This window comes from Crocuta crocuta, unplaced genomic scaffold (genome assembly GCF_008692635.1).
Source record: "Crocuta crocuta isolate KB4526 unplaced genomic scaffold, BGI_CrCroc_1.0 scaffold218, whole genome shotgun sequence".
Classification (NCBI taxonomy): domain Eukaryota; kingdom Metazoa; phylum Chordata; class Mammalia; order Carnivora; family Hyaenidae; genus Crocuta; species Crocuta crocuta.
Window position 1 is genome coordinate 8,875,523 of NW_027533170.1, and position 18,133 is coordinate 8,893,655.

The window sequence follows — 18,133 nt, forward strand, 5'->3', positions numbered from 1 at the left end:
AAGGAGCGACGGCCCAGCCCCGGGGCCACGGGCTTCTGGCCAGAATGTCCGAATGCACAGGCCAGAGAAACTGGTCGTGCCGAGAGCGGGGCCCCTGGCTTCTGTGAAATCCTGTCCAGGGTTTGGGGGCGAGGATGGGAGAATGTAAATAAATAGCATTTGCGAATACACGTCCGGCTAATTGCGCTGTGCACCCCAGGGCATAACTTTGCAAAGGGAGTCTGGAAGGGGTTAGACGATTGTCACCATTTTCAGAATTCGGACCCTGGGACCTAAGACTAGGAAAACCTCCGGGAGCTGAGGATGGGTTGTCAGGGAGCCCCGAAGCTGGCAGGGTCGATAGAGATACGTGCAGTCCCCACACCTGAGACATAGGGACACTGGGGCTTGGTGGTCTGGGGGCAGCGGACAGGGCTGGCCCTGGGACATTGGTGGGTTTCTGCATATGCATGGACAGCCGCCCGCTGGGTAGGGGATGTGGACCCCTGCTTTCCCAGTGCTAGCCTGTAGGGGTCCACCCCCTCACAAACACCGACGCTTTTGAGTGAAAGAGGGAGCTGTGAATTATGTCTGGGGCAATCCAGAATGTCCAGGGCCACTTCGGTTGCAGGATCATGCTGCTGGCCTGGGCCCTCCAGGAACCCGCAGGAGGATAAACCGATCCGGGCACTTTGGGATCACCTCGGGAGGCTTAAGCTGGTTGCCAATTGGGTTCCTGTCACCAGCATTCAAGAATCTAATATGATAGAAGGAAGTAAAATAGGCAGTTTCATGGTTGACAGCCAGAATGATCAAAAGTCTTCTGAAATATTGCCTGAGATCTCATGAAGGTGCAGAGGCCATTTTTCTTTAAGACCTTGGAAGCTTGAACTGATAATGTGCTCTCAGGGGAGTAATCTACCCTCAGGAATTTGGAGTACTTGTTAACATCCTAGGAGGAGGTAAAGGGTTATTTTGTTCCTTCATGCCAGTGGTTCTCAAGCATAAGCATGTATTAGAATCACCTGCAAGGGTTGTTAAAACACAGATTGGTGGGCCCCACCTCAGAGCGTTTGCATTCCTTTCCTTTTTTTTTTTTAATGTTTATTTATTTTTGAGATACAGAGGCAGAGCATGAGCGGGGGAGGAGCAGAGAGAGAGGGAAACACAGAATTTGAAGCAGGCTCTGGGTTCTGAGCTGTCAGCACAGACCCCAATGCGGGGGCTTGAACTCATAAACTGTGAGATCATGATCTGAGCGGAAGTCCAACGCTTAACTGACCGAGCCACCGAGGTGCCCCAAAAGTCACCCTTTTAAAGTGCACAGTTCAGTATTAGTACATTCACAAAGCTGTGCAATCATGACCACTAACTCCAGAACATTTCCATCACTCCAGAAAGAAACTTCTTGTGTATTAGCAATCATTCCTCATTCCCCTACCTCCTCCACCCCTGGCAACCACTAATCTATTTCTGTCCCTCCTGGTTTGCCCATTGTGGACATTTCATATAAATGAACTCATACACTATGTGGCCTTTGTGTCTTGCTTCTTTCCCTTACTGTAGTGTGTTCAAGGTTCACGCTGTAGCATGTGTCTGTACTTCACCCCTTTTTATGGACAAATAATATTCCATTGTTTAAACATGCCCCATTTTCCTTCTCTACTCATCAGGTGGACATTCGGGTTGTCTCCCCTTTTTGGCTCTTTTTAAATATATTTTTAAAATATTTATTTATTTTTGAGAGCGAGAGAGAACATGAGCAGGGGAGGAGCAGAGAGAGAGGCAAACACAGAAGCTGAAGCTGAGCTGCCAGCACAGACCCCGACACGGGGCTCGACCTCACGAACTGTGAGATCATGACCTGAGCCAAAGTCAGACGCTTGACTGACTAAGCCACCCAGGCGCCCCTCCCCTTTTTGGCTCTTAAGAATGCTGCTGTGAACATCTGTGTACAAGCTTTTGTGTGAAGAGGTTTTTGGTTCTCTTGGACATGTTTCTGGAGTGGACTTGTTGGGTCCTATGGGAAACCTATGTTGAACTTTCTGAGGAACCACCACACTGTTCTCCAAAACTGCTGCCCCACCTCACATTCCCACCAGCAATGTGTGGAGGTTTCAATTTCACCATATCTGGTCAACATTTGTTATTGTCTTTTTAAACATTTATTAATTTTTTTTACTGTTTTATTTATTTCTAGGAGAGAGAGAGACAGTGTGAGCAGGGGAGGGTCAGAGAGAGAGGGAGTCACAGACTGAAACAGGCTCCAGGCTCTGAGCTGGCAGTCAGCACAGAGCCCGAAGCGGGGCCCGAACCCACGAACCGCGAGATCATGACCTAAGCGAAAGTCGGACGCTTAACCGACTAAGCCACCCAGGCGCCCCAACATTTATTAATTTTTTTAATGTTTATTTATTTTTGAGATAGAGACAGAGTGTGAGTGGGGGAGGGGCAGAGACAGAGGGAGACACAGAATCCAAAGCAGGCTCCAGGTTGTCAGCACAGAGCCCAACATGGGGCTTGAACTCATGAACTGTGAGATCATGACTGAGCCAAAGTCGGATGCTTAACCGACTGAGCTCCCCAGGTGCCCTTGTTATGGTCTTTTTATGACAGCCACCCTCATGGATATGAAGTAGTACCTCCTGTGGCTTGGATCTGCATTCCCCCAATGACTTAGGTTGTTGAGCATCTTTGCATATGCTTGATGGTCATTTGAGCATCTTTGTTGGAGAAATGTCGATTCATATCCTTTACCCATTTTAATTTTTACTTTTTTAAAGTTTATCCATTTATTCTGAGAGAGAGAGAAAAAAAGAGAGAGAGAGCAGGGGAGGGGAAGAAAGAGAGGAAGAGAGAGAATCCCTAGCAGGCTCTGTGTGGTCAGCCTGGAGCCTGATGTGGGGCTTGATTCCAACTGTGAACTCATGACCTGAGCCAAAATCAAGAGTCAGATGTTCAACTGACTGAGCTACCCAGGTGCCCCTTGTTTGCCCATTTTTAAATTGGGTTGTCTTTTTATTGTTGAATTTGTAAGAGCTATTTACATAGACTATATACCAGACTGTTACTGGCTAATGACATTAAGCTTACTTCTTACATTGCTTAAAATCTAATCTCCACATGTTAGCCCTGTGAGGCATTTAATGATCCCTTTGTTAGAGACAACAGGACTGAAATCCAAATAGAAGAAATTATTTGCCCAGTTCCTACTAATAGGAAGTGGCAGAGACAGTACTGATGTCCAGACCTTTTTGATACCAACCCTTTTCTACCCATAGTGGACATTTGCTGCTTTTGTCCCAACATCCACTTCTTCCTGTGCAGCACCCTGACTTTGCGGAGACCACACCTTAGAACTCTCAGCTCCCGTCTTTCAGGGGAAGCCACTGCACTCCGGGGCTGCACAACAGGAGCCCGTGCTGGCCTTGGCTGTGGGCGCATACTATCTGCGACACACCGGTTGGTTCAGTGATGGCCGTGGGCCTCCAACCAAGCCAGTCAGGCTCAAAGAGATCCCATTCTGCTCTGGATTACCTCCTGAAGAGGCGGGCCAGCTCTTGCACTGATGGGGCTCCCACCACCCTGAGCCCAAGCCTGCGGTCTCCCTGCAGGAAGCAGGCTAGCAAATGAGAACTGGTGTCCGTGGCTGAGAGTCAGACCATGCCACAAGGTTACCACTGGCATGTTAGCTCTGCTAAGTTCCCCTTTGGCTTGAGCCAGTTTTGGCTGGGGTTTCTGCGACTTCAGCCAAGAGGGTCCCTCACTGATACAGGTTCCAACAACAGCACTCCATGCAGGCACAGCAGCTTTTTCAGTAGGTTTTTATTGAAATGGTTATATTAGCAAATCCCACACATACAGGTATACACTATGGGCATATAGGTATATACCATACCATGTCACTACTTAATTATACTTACATTAACCATATGGACCTAGGCCATTGTGCTGCCCAGGACATTTCAAAGGGCTTATAAGATCTGATTGCCAAGAAATCAGCTCACATTCTACTTGCAGGTAATCTGTGTTCTAGACAAGGTAACTCCCCCTACAGTGAGCCCCCAAATTAAGCAAATGATCAATTTTGCTTTTGGGCTATTTGATGTGTTCATTCTGGCACAAGCTATCCATTGGTGAATTAAAATTCGAGTGCATAGTTTCCCTTTCATCCCTCAAGGTGGAAGGTAAGTCATTTGCCACATTTAGGTATATCCCATGCCCTCCCACCCCAAATTACCTGTGCTACAGTTAGAAAAATAGTTTTGTATGCCATCCTCTGAGATGTTGTGCATAGTTAGCAGGAACCCAGGATAAGAGGAGCTCTGTGAATGACCCAAATATGAAGGGGGTAACTTTAATATTTTATGTGAGTACAAAAGCTACTGAGGGTCAAAAACAATTGTGACATCCGTAGCCTTCGGTTTGGACCAACTCCTTCGCTTGTGCAGGAACAAGACTATTCTAGTAGGTGACGCTGTTCCCCAGACCCCAAATAGCATTTTGTAGCTTGGAGCCTTTTCTTATTTCTGTGATCACACCGGTCAGGTCTCCTCAGGCAGGGCCACGACCACTTGGGAGCTTTCGACTCAGCTTTAGATTCTGGCCGGAAGCACCAGCCAAGGGCACCCCTCCTCCAGCGGGCTCAGCAAGCCAGGGGGCTGTAGGACACAGCGCCCTCTCTAGGGTGGCATGCGTCATTTCAGGCTGGGCACCCAGGAAACGTGCTGGGGACACAGACACTGGCCACAGCTAGTTGACTTAGTCCACCAAGCATGCTGGCAGTCGGCAGGCAGTTAACCTGCTTAGCAACAGCTTACTTGAGTGAAGGTAAAGAAGTGGCCTGGATATTAGTGTCTCCTTACCCCCACCCCCACCTTTCGTTTTTACCACCATCTCGGCTCAGTACCTACCAGTCACTAAAATTAGAATAGTCCTTTAGTATCACACAGCATAAATATACTTGGACTTAATTGTGGATGAAGGGTAATTCTGAAAACAAGTCAGGATCCACTTTGTGCTGGGTTAAATTTGTAAAAATATACCTCAGAACGATCATCTGGGGCTTTCAACAGTTGCCAGGAGTCCTAAAGAGAGCTGGAGAGTGAGAGTGATTGTGGAGGGGGTAAGGAGCTGGCAAAGGCCAGCCAGGGCTGCCAGATGACCGACCGACGTGCCAGATGACCTTTCCTGCACATGTGCCCACCCAAGTGGATGACAGTGGACTGGTGGGAAATGAGCCATTTCAGGCCAGCATTTGTCTGGGCCGGGGGTCCTCGAGGCTATGTCCCAGGAGATTCAGAGAAAAGGGTGCTAATGACTTCCTCCAGCTCTCAGCTTTTCCACCAAAGGAGAATGTGTGTGGTTTATAAAGGCGCTTCTGCTGATTCTCGACACCACCCTTGGCTTGAGCACTGGGGCTCAGGTAGCTGTCTCTGGGCCCCTGGCCACGCTCCCTGGGCCTGCTGTTTCAGAGAAACTCATTCCCTTCAGGCTGCCAGGCCGGGTCGGTGCCACCTCGAACCTCCGTCTTTCGTGGTATATGCATGTAGAAGACTCAGCAGGAGGAACTAGGAAAGCCCAGGACGAAGGTCAGAGGGATTCCAGCAGCACTGAATCCTTCTGAAAGTATAATACTCAAATATTAAGTTTGCATGAAATTCAAAGTTTTGAAAAATTGTTTTTGTCACAAAGTATCTTCCTTCTCCCCCAAGTCAGAGTGAAGAAAACAGAAAAAAAACAAAAACAGAAAAAACGATGGCTTGAGCTAGAGTGAACTTTGAAGGGATAAATCCCAGGCAAGTCCTAGGTCGTGGGCTGGGGGCCCCCATGGGGCCTTGTTAAGACCATGAGAGCCAAGTCTCGGATGTAGACATGTTGTCCTTCTAAGCGGCTGAGGCTGCCGGCACCCCTTCCCCTCCACAGTCACTGGAGGCCGGCCGGTGGGACACAGCTCCAAGATCACAGGGGACTGCTATCATCTCATGACTACTAAGGGCCCCCTGGGCTCTCGTCGTCAAGGCTCAGTCAGTTGGGATCTTTCAGGATACTCCTAAGAAAGACGGCAACCTTCCTGACTCCACCAGCACCCCAGTGGAGCCCTAGAGAGGGGGCGCGGAAGAGGCCAGCTAGTTAGGGTCTCAGTCTCAGAGCGGGGGTGGGGAGGAGGGGAGACCTTTCCCCCTTCTGCCATGCTTGGCTCTTCTTGCTGCTTTGCAGGACAGTAAGGAAAGCACAATTCCATGTGGCCAACACAGGCACCTTACCTCTGTATCCTTTCTGGATTTCCTCTGATGTTACGAGACTTAAAACGTGTTAGTTTCCCAGTTTTGCGAAGCATCCATGGATGTGATGTGAACATATACACTCATTTTTATCCTTTTCCCACTAGGCTTTGGAATGGTTTCTCAAGGAGGCCACAAGAAAAGGTACAAGTAGGTGCGCCTCCCTTGTGACAACCGCCCTTAGCAGGGAAGACACTTGAAGCTGTTGGTGCCCTAATGGTCACCCTGTGATAATGATCCTTTCCTCGGGCGTTGGGAGTGAGCGCTCAGTTTGACCACTCTAAACTGTTTCTGGGAGTGAGCGGTCATGCGAACACCTCCTTTCNACCCAGGCGCCCCTGAACACCTCCTTTCTTGAAGATGGAAGTCACACTCAGTGGTTTAAGTAAATTGGTTGCTGACAGGTGCTCCTTCTGCTCATCCCTTAAAGGTCAGTGTCCCCAGCCTGGCTCTCATGTCATTGGGCAATTTCAGCCCCACTCTGGCTTCCACCATCATGTGAATGAAGGGAACACCAGGGCCGGCTGGACACCTTCTCTGGGGAGTCTAACTGCTCTAAGTGTGTGTGTATAGGGGGTGTAGGGAGGGAGCGAGAGAGGAGGAGAAAGAAGAAGGGGAGAGGAGGGAGAGGTTTGAGGCATCTGAGGGACTGGGATTACATGGGGGCTACTTTGGTAGGTGTAGGTCAACTGCTCCTTTCAAACACAGCTTCCCAGGAATTCCGACCACCCTTTCCTCCCCTCAGGCTGCCTGACATCCAGAGCCACATCTCCAGGCCTCCCTCTAGAGGCAGGTGGAAAGTGTCTCCACAGCAGCTCCCCCTGGGTCCCACCAGCCCCCACCGGGCCACCGAGACTGGCCATCTGGATATGCTCTTCATGCTGGTGGTACCTTCCTCTTCCACTTTTGGCGGGACCCCAGGCTCGGGCCCAACTTTGAAGCCCTGTGCTCTGCCTCAGCACCTGGGCCTTGCGGTGCCTCTCTGGTCCACACCCTCCCTGCTCCTGCTCTTTCCCTGAGATGCGGGCCCTCCCCACAGCCCCCAGCCCCGGGAGCGAGACCCACTCCCTTGCCAGTCTCTTGCTCCTCCTCCCTCCTCCTGCATTCCCGTCCCGCCACCTCGCCAGGGCTGCCTGGTGCCCCTCCTTCCACACCCTGGGAAACCCCTCTGTCCGTGACTCGCCCTCATTGCGTTTGGCCTCACAGCGCAGTTGGCCAGTATTCTGGAACAGCCTAGGTCTTCAAGATTACAGGAGCCCCCTCAACTCGGAGTGGGGCACATCGTAAGAATGGAATAAAAGTCTCGTGACGAAACTAGCCTCGTAATCCCACCCTTTTCCTTCTACCTTCACTTCCTGGAAACCAGTGTTTTGTTCCATGACATTTAGGAGCAGCAACTGCTTGTCAAGGCCACCTGACATTACCACCACCTCCTTGTGTGCCTACAGCAGAGCCACAGCCTCAGTCATGAAGGTTAACGGGGAGATCACGGAAAGAACTGGGTGTGAGGGGTAATACAAATACGAGAAGAGTTCATAAAGCCCGTAGGAAGTATCCGCTCTGTCAAATTCAGTAACCTTATTTTGTTTAAACCCTAGCGACGGCGTGTTTTGGAAGCGGGGCTGCTGGGTGCAGCAGGCCGGCTGGCAGTACAGGCGTGGCCTCAAGTCCAAATGGGTGTTCAGAAAGTGCCCCCTTGGAAGTTCCTCTGAGCCAGGCCTGGGGAGTGTGGCTGGGGAATGGAGTCTTCCTTCAAAAGCCGGGCTCCTTAGACTTGGTGAGGTGTCGTCAGCCGCCTGGTAGTAGGGCTCGTCTTCCCCTGAGGGGCCGAGGCCGGGGGCCCTGCGCTGGCACACTGCCCACCCACCAGGGGTGACGCCATGCCCGGCCTTCCTGTTGTTTCCTGGCCCGGGGCCTCTTCCCTCTCCCTGACAGATCAGCTATGGGCAGTTCCTCACTTCGCACATTCAACATAACCAAATCCTAAGTGTCTGCATTTTAACTGCAGCGGCCCAATTCCTAGCTGACCAGGTGATGGCTACGGCTCCCCCAGACCCCACTCCACAAGTCCTGCGGTGCATACTGAGAGGACTGAACCCGGCCTGGCCTGGGACTTGGGACACGGGGTGGAGGCCATGCCGGGAGGAAGAGGCGGGAGCCGGGCCTGCCCAGAGCAGCCCGCGGGAGGGATAGAGTGCTTGTGGTATAAGCAGATGGTTCCTCCAACCCTTCTGTTCTTCAAATAATAACCCTCCCCGCCCTACTCTGCCACAACAAAAACGATCAGAAGCTTCCTGGCTAATAACCACTGTGGCTGTAAGACTTGCAACAACTGAGATCCTCATATCTCGGAGAAGAGAGTCTCTCTGTAACCCCACCCAGGCCTGTATGGCCAATCAACTGCTCCCAAACCTCAACTTCTCAGAGGCAGGGGTGTTGAGAAGGATGTTCTCACCCAGGGCCCCGCTCCGCTCTCTGGGGTCCCTGGCGTGGCCTCGCAGAGAAGTCTCCAGCACCACTGCCAGCAAAGAGGCTGTTATTTGGGACAAATATTGCTATTCCCGGAGGACACGGCCTCCACACAGAAGTTACTGTCCCTCCCGACAAAGGCAGGACGTTCTGTCGCTGAGCAGGAAAGTGGCCTCAATTTTTAGGGAAAAGATGTCGAGCCGGGACCCAGAGTACTATTCTGAGTGAATTCCCCTGCAAGAAATGCCTCCTTGGTTATTTGACAGGGAAGGCGTGTCCTAGATTTGCCAGAAATTCAAATGTGCTTTAATAGGTAGATTTTTTTTTAGGGGCCCGAGTTTTTAATTTCTTCTCAGGTCACTTCATTCCTTTCCAGTAAAGGAATGTCTTGCGTGAAATTTAATGTCTACGCTTTTGTGAGACTGTACAAATGAGAAGCAAGTGCCCTGCTGGGGTCCCAGTTCTGGTGCAGGAAAACAAGGTCGTGGTGCGGACAACCCGGGCGGAACTGAGCCATCTTCCCTGTCGGATGAGCCAAAGCAAACACAAGCTTGGGTGTGTGCCTGGCACACTGAGTTCTAATCTCCTCGAGACTCACTCCCTCACCACAAAGCCAGCAGGGCAAGCCTGTCTTTCTGAACAGTGCTCTCTGGAAGCTGTTTATCAAAAATATTTTTATAGTACAAAGACAATTAAAAAAAACCCAAAAACAAACAGAAGCCCTTGGGTAAAGGTAAAAAGAAAAAGCTGCTAAGACCTTAAAAGTCTCGCACTGTTCCAGCCTCAAATGATTATGGACAGAACGCCGCTGGTCACTCTGAGGTGAGGCTCCCAATGGCCGTCACTACCCTGGTTCTCTGAGGGGTTTTGCTTGGGGGTGCAACTGCATTTTGAGGCGTCCTAGCAACAAGTGACGAGAACAGACACTTAGAGGAGAAGCCAGATGCACAGGGAAAAATAACAAGTGTTCACCTAGAATTTCTGTTTTACGGAGTCAATAAAAATCACAGGGTGTCGGGGGTGGGGGTCACAGGTCTGAGTGGTTTGCTGCCAGATCTAAGCATATGGAGGCTGAAGTTTCCAATTCTCGTTAAGAAGGATCGAAGGACCTGAACACATTTACATCTCTGTATAGCTCCCATCCATAAGAGAAACAGGCTACTCTACAGTGTGTCCTTGAGCAAAAAGGAGGCGTCAATCTTGTTTTACAGATTTGCTTCTCGTGGTTCTGTGTTGGGATTACTTCAGACACATGCTTCTCATGATGTTAACTCGACATCATCCCTAGGCGTGTGGGGCGAGCACGTGTGTCCCTGATGTCCACCATGCTGGCCACCATGTCTTTTTCTAGAAGTCCCTGTGTTTTCTTCATGCCAAGGCTGGTGGGAGGCAACTGGGTCAGACCAGTAAGACTGAAGAAGGGTGCTCATCTTACATCTAACAGCAAGGAGGGGGCTTGATCTTCTCAGGAAAACACTCAGAGTTGTTCAGGGCTTCACACCCATTGGCCGCCATCCCAAGGTCACCCAGAGAAGACTGCCAGGCTGGCCTCGCGGGGTTGACCTCTGCTCACCCCTCAGCAGATACCAAGCAGACAAGTCTACAGGCCTCGGGGTCGGGGCCTTCAGGGTTTCAGTGGTCACAAAAACACTCGGCCCCGTGTCATGCTCTCAGGAGGGAGGCTGGAGACAGCAATGGGCAAGACCGCCCCCTGCACCGTGGTGCGCTGGGTGGTGGTCAGTCTCTGGGGAAGGATGAAAGGCAAGCCTTTCTCTCAGGAACCTCTGGCAAGAGGCTCCTCAACAGAAAGTAGGATAAGAGACAGGAAGATAGAGAGCAGGCCACGTAGCGGCAACTTGTGCCCCACGTCAGTGAGAAGTGGCACCTGCAAGCTTAAGTATGCACTGTGAGTGGGGAGCACAAAAGGTATTTAAAAAACCCCGATGTCACCCTGACACAGAATATACATGTAATTATTCAGAGACACGTTTGCAATGCAACATTGACCCCTGGGCCCCTGCTCTTCTCTGGGAACAGCCAAGCTTGTTGGGGCCCATGTTCTCAGGCCAGCTTTGGGCGGGTGTTTAGTGCTCCGAGGTCACCTGGTCAACAACACTGTGGTCAAAGCCGCACCTTGGGGTACCTTGCAGTTTAACCCTGAGCCCCAACCTGTGCTCGGAAAGCCCTGCCATTCTTCCAAAATGGACGCTGACAGAAGAATACAAAATAAGAAAGGTGATCAGAAATCAAATCACAAAAGAGGTGACCCCCCAGAGCCCATTTAGAAAAATCAGGTTTTGTTCTCATCATACATGTCCAAAGAGGGCTCGATTGTGGAGAATTCACTTTCATACACCAGGCTCCGAGGAGACAAGGAGTTTCGATGAAAGAAGTGACCACCTGGAAAAAGAACAGGAAACACAGACTTAATAGGTCATCAGCCCTCCACTTCCCACATAGCTTGGAGAAAAGTAGACGATTATCTTCAAAGCATCACATTTTCTCAAGGATCTCCATTTGGGGCTCTTACCATGAGAGAAATGGAAAGGATTCGGCAACCCTCAGCTTGAGCACATTAGAAACATGTAAATCCCAACGTTTGTGTCCCTACAAGATTAACTACTGGAACTTTTCTTTATTAAAAAAATTTTTTTTAATGTTTATTTATTTCTGAGAGAGAAAGAGACAGCGTGAGCAGGGGAGGGTCAGAGAGAGAGACACACACAGAATCTGGAACAGGCTCCAGGCTCTGAGCTAGGTGTCAGCACAGAGCCCGACGCGGGGTTCAAACCCACAAACTGTGAGATCATGACCTGAGCTGAAGTCAGTCACCCAACCAACTGAGCCACCCAGGCGTCCCTACTGGAGCTTTTGAAAGCAAAACTGCCTGGTGTTCTTGAAAACACCACAGCTAAAAATAGCTGTTTCTGTTCTGCCCAGGGCCTCACATCAGGCCAGAGGCCTCCCTCTGTACCTTCTACCTGTTCTGGGTGGAGCTTGGGGTGTGTGTGTGTGTGTGTGTGTGTGTGTGTACGCACGTGCACATCACACAACAGCTCCTTCTACAGCTGGATAAACTGGGGGTTGTGGCTTCAAGGCACTGCTAAAGCATTAAAAAGTTTTAATTTATATTAGAGTTATACCCTCCCATGGCTTAGATAGCTAATTCCACACGTGTTACTGAGGCCCATAATCTCTGGTGCCCCTCTCTCAGAGACAGCCACTGTAACCAGATTCTTGTGGCATTTACCTCCATGTGTCTGAACAACATGCCTGAGCTGGTCCTTCCTAATTTTTTTTTCTCAGTGGTAGACTTTATCTGCTGAGCCTCCACTATGGAGGATGAGGATTTCCACCCTCTCCTCCTCTCTACCACATCTGCCCCTACTTTCCATTCCCCAGTATAATGATATTTTGATAAAAAAATTCAGCATGTACACTGTTTGACTATTTCCGGGTTCAGAACGAAGCCATGCTTACATTTCCTCTTCTGAACAACTGATTTGTTTGCACAGCTTTCCTGAGGTTTACGTGACATATGACAAAATGCATGTATTTCAAGTGCACAGTTTGCACACACCCATGAAACCATGGCCAGATTCTAGAGGGTGACATCTCTGTCACCCCCCAAAAGTTCCCTGGTGTCTGTGTGGATTCTTCTCCTTTTCCTGCCCTACCTCTCTCCTCAGGTAAACACAGATTAGGCTGCATCTTTCCAGAACTATATATAAGTGGAATCGTATCATTATTTATTGGCTCTAATAACTAACGCTGTGATGGGGACACATGGATGGCTCAGTCAGTTGAGCCTCTGACTCTTGATTTCAGCTCAGGTCATGATCTCATGGTTCATGAGATTGAGTCCCAAGTCCGGTTCTGAGCTGGGGGTGAAGCTTGCTTGGGATGCTCTCTCTTCCTCCCTCCCTGGCTCATGTTCTCTCTCATGAAAACAAACAAACAAAGCTGCTATGAACATCTGTGTACAAGTCTAAGTGAGGACACGTGCTTTCCTTTCTCCTGGGTAGAATGCCAGGACTGGAGTACTTGTGTGGCTGTATGCTTACTCTTCTAAAATGCTCATACCGTTGAATGTTCCCCCCACAGGAAACGACAGCTCCAGGTCCTCCGCATCCTCACCAGGACTGAAGATGGTCAATCTTTTACACTTTGGCCATTCAAGTAGGAGCATGGGAGCATCTCCTTGTACTCCTAATTTGTGTTTCCCTGAAACTGGGCATCCTCTCGTGCACTAATACTATTAGCCAGCTGTGTATCTTCTTTAGTGAAGTGTTTTGCTAAGATCTCTGGCCCATTTTAAAAATTGAGTTGTTTCCATATTATTGAACTATAAAAATTTTATTTTTTTAACTTTAATTTTTTTTTTTATTTGAGAGAGACAGAGTGGGGAAGAGGGGCAGAGAGGGATTAAGAAAGGATCCCAAGGAGGCTCCACACGCAGTGAGGAGCCCAATGCAGGACTGGATCCCAAGACTCTGGAATCATGTCTTGAGTGGAAATCAAAAGTGAGACGCTCGACTGATTGAGCCACCCAGGTACCCTGATTTCAATCTTTTCAAATTTATTGAGCCTGTTTTGTGGCCTGACATGTGATCAATCCTGAAGAATGTCCCATCTGCACTTAAAAAGAATGTGTATCCTGCTCTGTTGGGATGGGATGTTCTCTATATATCCCCTAAGTACATCTGGTCTGATGTGTTGTTCAAAGCCACTGTTTCCTTCTTGATTTTTCTGTCTGGATGTAATTATATGAATCTCTAGGTCTAAAGTGAGTCTCTTGTAGGCAGCATATAGATGGATCTCATTTTTTATCCATTCAGTCACCCTATACCTTTTGAGTGGGACTTTAGTCCATTTATATTTAAAGCAATTGCTGATAGGTAACTACTTATTGCCATTTTGCAATTGTTTCCTAGTTCTTTTTGTAATTTTTCTCTTTTCCTTTCTTCTTCTTCTTCTACTTTCCTCCCTCGTGAATTGACAACTTTCCTTAATGTTATGTTTGGAATCCTTTCTCTATTTTTTGTATAACAGTTATGAGTTTTTGGTTTATGATTACCATGACGTTCCTATATAATATCCTATATATAATACTCTATATTGACAGTGACTTATGTTAGAACACATTCTAGAAGCACTACATGTTTCCCTTACACTCCACATTTGATATACATGATGTCACATTTTATACATCTTTCTATTCTGTGTGTCTCTTAACTAATTTTTGGAGATACAATTGATTATATTACTTCCGTCTTTGATCTTCATACTAGCATTATAAGAGACTGATCTACTACTTTTACTATAGGTTTGCTTTTACCAGTGAACTCTTTTTCCTTTCATATTTTCTTCTAATTCTGGCTCTTTCTTTTCTGCTTAAAAAAAAGTCCCTTTAACATTTCTTGTAAGGCCAGTATAGTGATGATCAACTCTTTTAACTTTTGTTTGTTTGGGAAACTTTTCAAATCTCCTCCAAGTCTGAATGATAATTTTGCCAAATAAAGTAGAGTATTCTTGGTTGTAGGGTTTTTTTTTGTTTTGTTTTTGTTTCGTGTTTTTTCCTTTCAGGACTTTGAATATGTCATGCCACTCCCTTCTGGCCTGCAAAAGTTCTACTGAAAATTCCACTGATGGCCTTAGGGGGACCCCTTGTACATAAATATTTGGTTTTACTGCTTTAAAAATTCTCTCTTTAATCTTTGACATCTTAATTGTTATGTGTCTTGTCACGGACCTCAACGGCTTCAGCTTGTTTGGGGCTCTCTGCTTTCTGGACTTGGATGTCTGTTTCCTTTCCCAAGTTAAGAAAGTCTTCAGGGGAGCCTGAGTGGCTCAATTGGTTAAGCATCTGACTTTGACTCAGGTCATGATTTCACGGTTTGTGGGACTGAGCCCTGTGTTGGGTTCTGGGCTGACAGCTCAGATCCTAAAGCCTGCTTCGGATTCTGTGTTTCTGTCTCTATCTGCCCCTCCCCAACTTGACTCTCCCTCCCTCTCAAAAATAAACATTAAAAAAGTCTTCATAAGTCAGGCAGAGAAGGACAAATATCATATGTTTGCACGTATAGGAGGATTAGGAGGAACTTGACGGAGGAACAAGGGGGAGAAGAAGGGCAGAAATGGTGGGGGAAAGGGAGAGAAGCAAACCATGAAAGACTCTTGAATGCTGACAAAAACTGAGAACTGATGGATGTGGGGGGAGGGGGGGATGGGCATGGAGGAGGACACTTGTGGGGATGAGCACTGAGTGTTATGTGGAAACTAATTTGACAATAAACTATTAAAATAAATAAATAAATAAACATTTATACAGAAAAAAAAAAAAGTCTTCAGCTATTATTTCTTTAAGTAAGTTTCCTGCACCCACCCTCTCCTTCTGGGACCCTATAATGTGGGTGTTAGTATGCCTGATGTTGTCCCAGAATTCTTTAACTTATCCTTATTTTTAAAAATTCTTTATTATTATTGCTTTTCAGCTTGGTTGCTTTCCACAAACAAATCACTGGTCCATTTTCTGCATCCTCTAATCTGCTGTTGATTCTGTCTAGTGTATTTTTCATTTCAGTTATTATGTTCTTTAGCTTTGATGTTCCTTTTTAAAAAAGTTTTTATTTATTTATTTTGAGAGAGACAGAGAGAGTACAAGCAGGGGGGGCAGAGAGAGAGGGAGGATCCCAAGCAAGCTCTGTGCTGTTAGCACAGAGCACGATGTAGGGCTTGAGCCCACAAATCTTGAGATCATGACCTGAGTCAAAGTTGGACGCTTAATTGACTGAGCCACCCAGGCACCCCTTAATGGTTCCTTTTAAAAAATCTATTAAAATAGTTTTTTAAATGTTTATTTATTTCTGAGAGGGGGGGCAGGGGCAGAGAGATAGAAGGAGACACAGAATCTGAAGCAGGCTCCTGGCTCTGAGTTGTCAGCACAGAGCCTGATGTGGGGCTTGAACTCATGAACCATGAGATCGTGGCCTGAGCAGAAGTCAGAAGCTTAACTGACTAAGCCACCCAGGCACAACTTGAAAAATATTTTCTATGCCTGGGGCACCTGGGTGGCTCAGTCGGTTAAGCCTTCAACTTTTGATTTTGGCTTGGGTCATGATCTCAATGGTTTTGAGTTCAAGTCCTACGTCTGTCTCCGTGCTGATAGTGTGGAGCTAACTTGGGATATTCTCTCTCTTTCTCTCTCTCTCCTCTCCCCCCCCCCCCTTNTAAATAAATATGAAAAAAATATGCCTTTGTTGAAGTTCTCACTGAGTTCATCAACTCATGTCTCAAGTTTGGTAACCTTTATGACTATTTAGTTCCTTTAATTTTCATTTAGTTCTTTTTCTGACGTTTTGCCTTTTTTTTTTTTTTAACATATCCCTCTGTTTCCTCATTTTGTTTGATTCTTTGTGTTTGTTTCTATGTCTTAGGTAGGTCAGCCAAAGTCTCTTGGTCTTGAAAGTAGTGGTCTTGTGTCAAAGGCATCCCATTGTGCCCAATAGTGCAATCTCCTTGGTCAGCAGAGCCAGGCACTTCTGGGATGTCCGTGGGTTGGCTGTGGGCACCCTCCTATTGTGGCTGAGTTGCAACTGCTGTGGGTGGACTGATGGGTGAGGCTGGCCCCTGCCATGGGAGGCTGCAGCTGCTGCAAGCACACTGGTGGGCAGAGCTGGTCCTTAGCCCAGCTGTCTGCAATGACTGGTTGCAACTACTGAGGGCACACTGCTGGGCAGGTCTGGCTCCCAGTGTGGCTGACTGAGAGGTCAATGGTAGCTGCTGTAGGTGTGTGGTGGGTGTGATTAGCTCTGGGTGCAGCTTGCTCAGTGACGGGGCCACAGCTGCTGGGACAGTGCTGGTGGGCGGGGCTGGCTTTTCCCCTTCTTGGGGCAGGAGTTGCTTTGCTGGCGGTGGTGGGGCACTGGTCTTCACCAGCTGTGGTGTGGTGGTGGTCCTTGTGGAGGACCTAGTCTGAACTGAGGCTGCCTGCCAGATGTGGTGGGGTGAAATCTGCCTTGGAGGGGCGCTTGCTGGGGCAGGAGGGTTGGATGGGGAAGCTCTACAGGTGAAAACCAGGTGGGATGAGTGGTGCTCGTAAGGTAGGTGGGAAGTCAGAATGAGTGCCCACAAGTGTCTGGCTAGCTAGGCTAAGGAGGGCATGAAAAATGGTGCCCAATAGCACTTCTGCTCCCAAAGAAAATTCCTGCAGATCCCTGCCCCTCCCGCACAAGCCCTAAAAATAGTTAATAAATCCTCATGTATAACCCAGGTGCTTTTCAAAGTGCTGCCTCTGTGCTGGGTCTTGGGCTAGGGCATATACCACACTGGCCTTTTAAGAGCAGAGTCTCAAATTCATATAGCCCTCCAGGTGTCCTGGCGTCCCAGGGGTCCCCGAGTCTCCACTGATTTTCATAGCCACATGTTATGGGGGCTCATGTTCCCAGTGTGGGTCCTCAGACCCAGGGGTGCCAGATGTGGGGCGTGATCCCCTCAATCTTCAGGGAGGACCTCCGTGCCTGTCATATTCCTCTTGCTTGTGGCTTGCTCTGCTGGGAGTCTGGCTCCCTACCCAGGCTCTGTCCCTCCACCTGTGAAAGGTGGGACCTTTTCACATCTTTATCTGTGGAGGAACTGTTCTGTCAGTGCCTGGACCTGTCCACGAGGGGTGAGCTCAGGGCCTTCCTCCTCTATCATCTTCCTGAGGTCTCTAGTAGGTCACCTTTCACTTTGTTGACGGTTTCCTTTGCTGTGCAGAATGCCTATATGTTTATTTTGCTCATTTCCCCATCAGGTAGTTGGTCTTTTTTTTTTTTTTTTCTGAATAGACGTCCATTGTCAGATATAAGTAGTGCAGGTGTCTTCTTCCAAAATAATGTATTTTGACTAACAGAATTTCTTCCTTTTAGTGTGGACCAATTTAGCTTTTGTTTTATGGCTTTTTGAGTCCCCTTTAAGAGATCTTTGCCTATCCCAAGGTTTTGAAGATATTCTATTTTATTGTTTAGAAGCTTCATTGTTTTGCCTTTCACACTTAGGTCTATGCTCCATTTCAAATTAATTTTTGAGTGTGATGTGAAGCTGGAATCAAGATCCATTTCTTTCTTTATAGATGTTCAGTTGACCATTTATTGAAAAGCCTGCTCTTATCTCTACTGATATATGGTGCTACCTTTGATGTGAATCAAGTGTCCATAAAATGTATGGTTCTTTGGGACTATATGCTGTTCTACTAAGCTATTTGTCCATCCTTGCATCAATAACTCAGCCTTAATTACCACACCATTATAAAGTCTTAATATTAGTTCCAAAAGTCCTCCCACTTTGTCATTCTTTAAGATTGTCTTGTTATTCTTGGCTCTTTTCATTTCCACATAAATTTTATAAATAAGCTTGTGAAG

General features: G+C 47.9%; 1 protein-coding gene across 2 annotated transcripts in view; it reads right to left on the reverse strand.

The window, feature by feature from the left end:
* Positions 1-18,133, reverse strand: part of TBC1D9B (TBC1 domain family member 9B) — a 100,353-nt gene that overhangs the window by 53,499 nt on the left and 28,721 nt on the right. For both annotated transcript variants that reach the window (XM_077746315.1, XM_077746314.1), the window contains exon 2: positions 11,045-11,132. In XM_077746315.1, coding sequence (XP_077602441.1) covers positions 11,045-11,084 — 40 coding nt within the window. In that variant the 5' untranslated portion in view covers positions 11,085-11,132. The remainder of the gene's footprint in view (positions 1-11,044; positions 11,133-18,133) is intronic.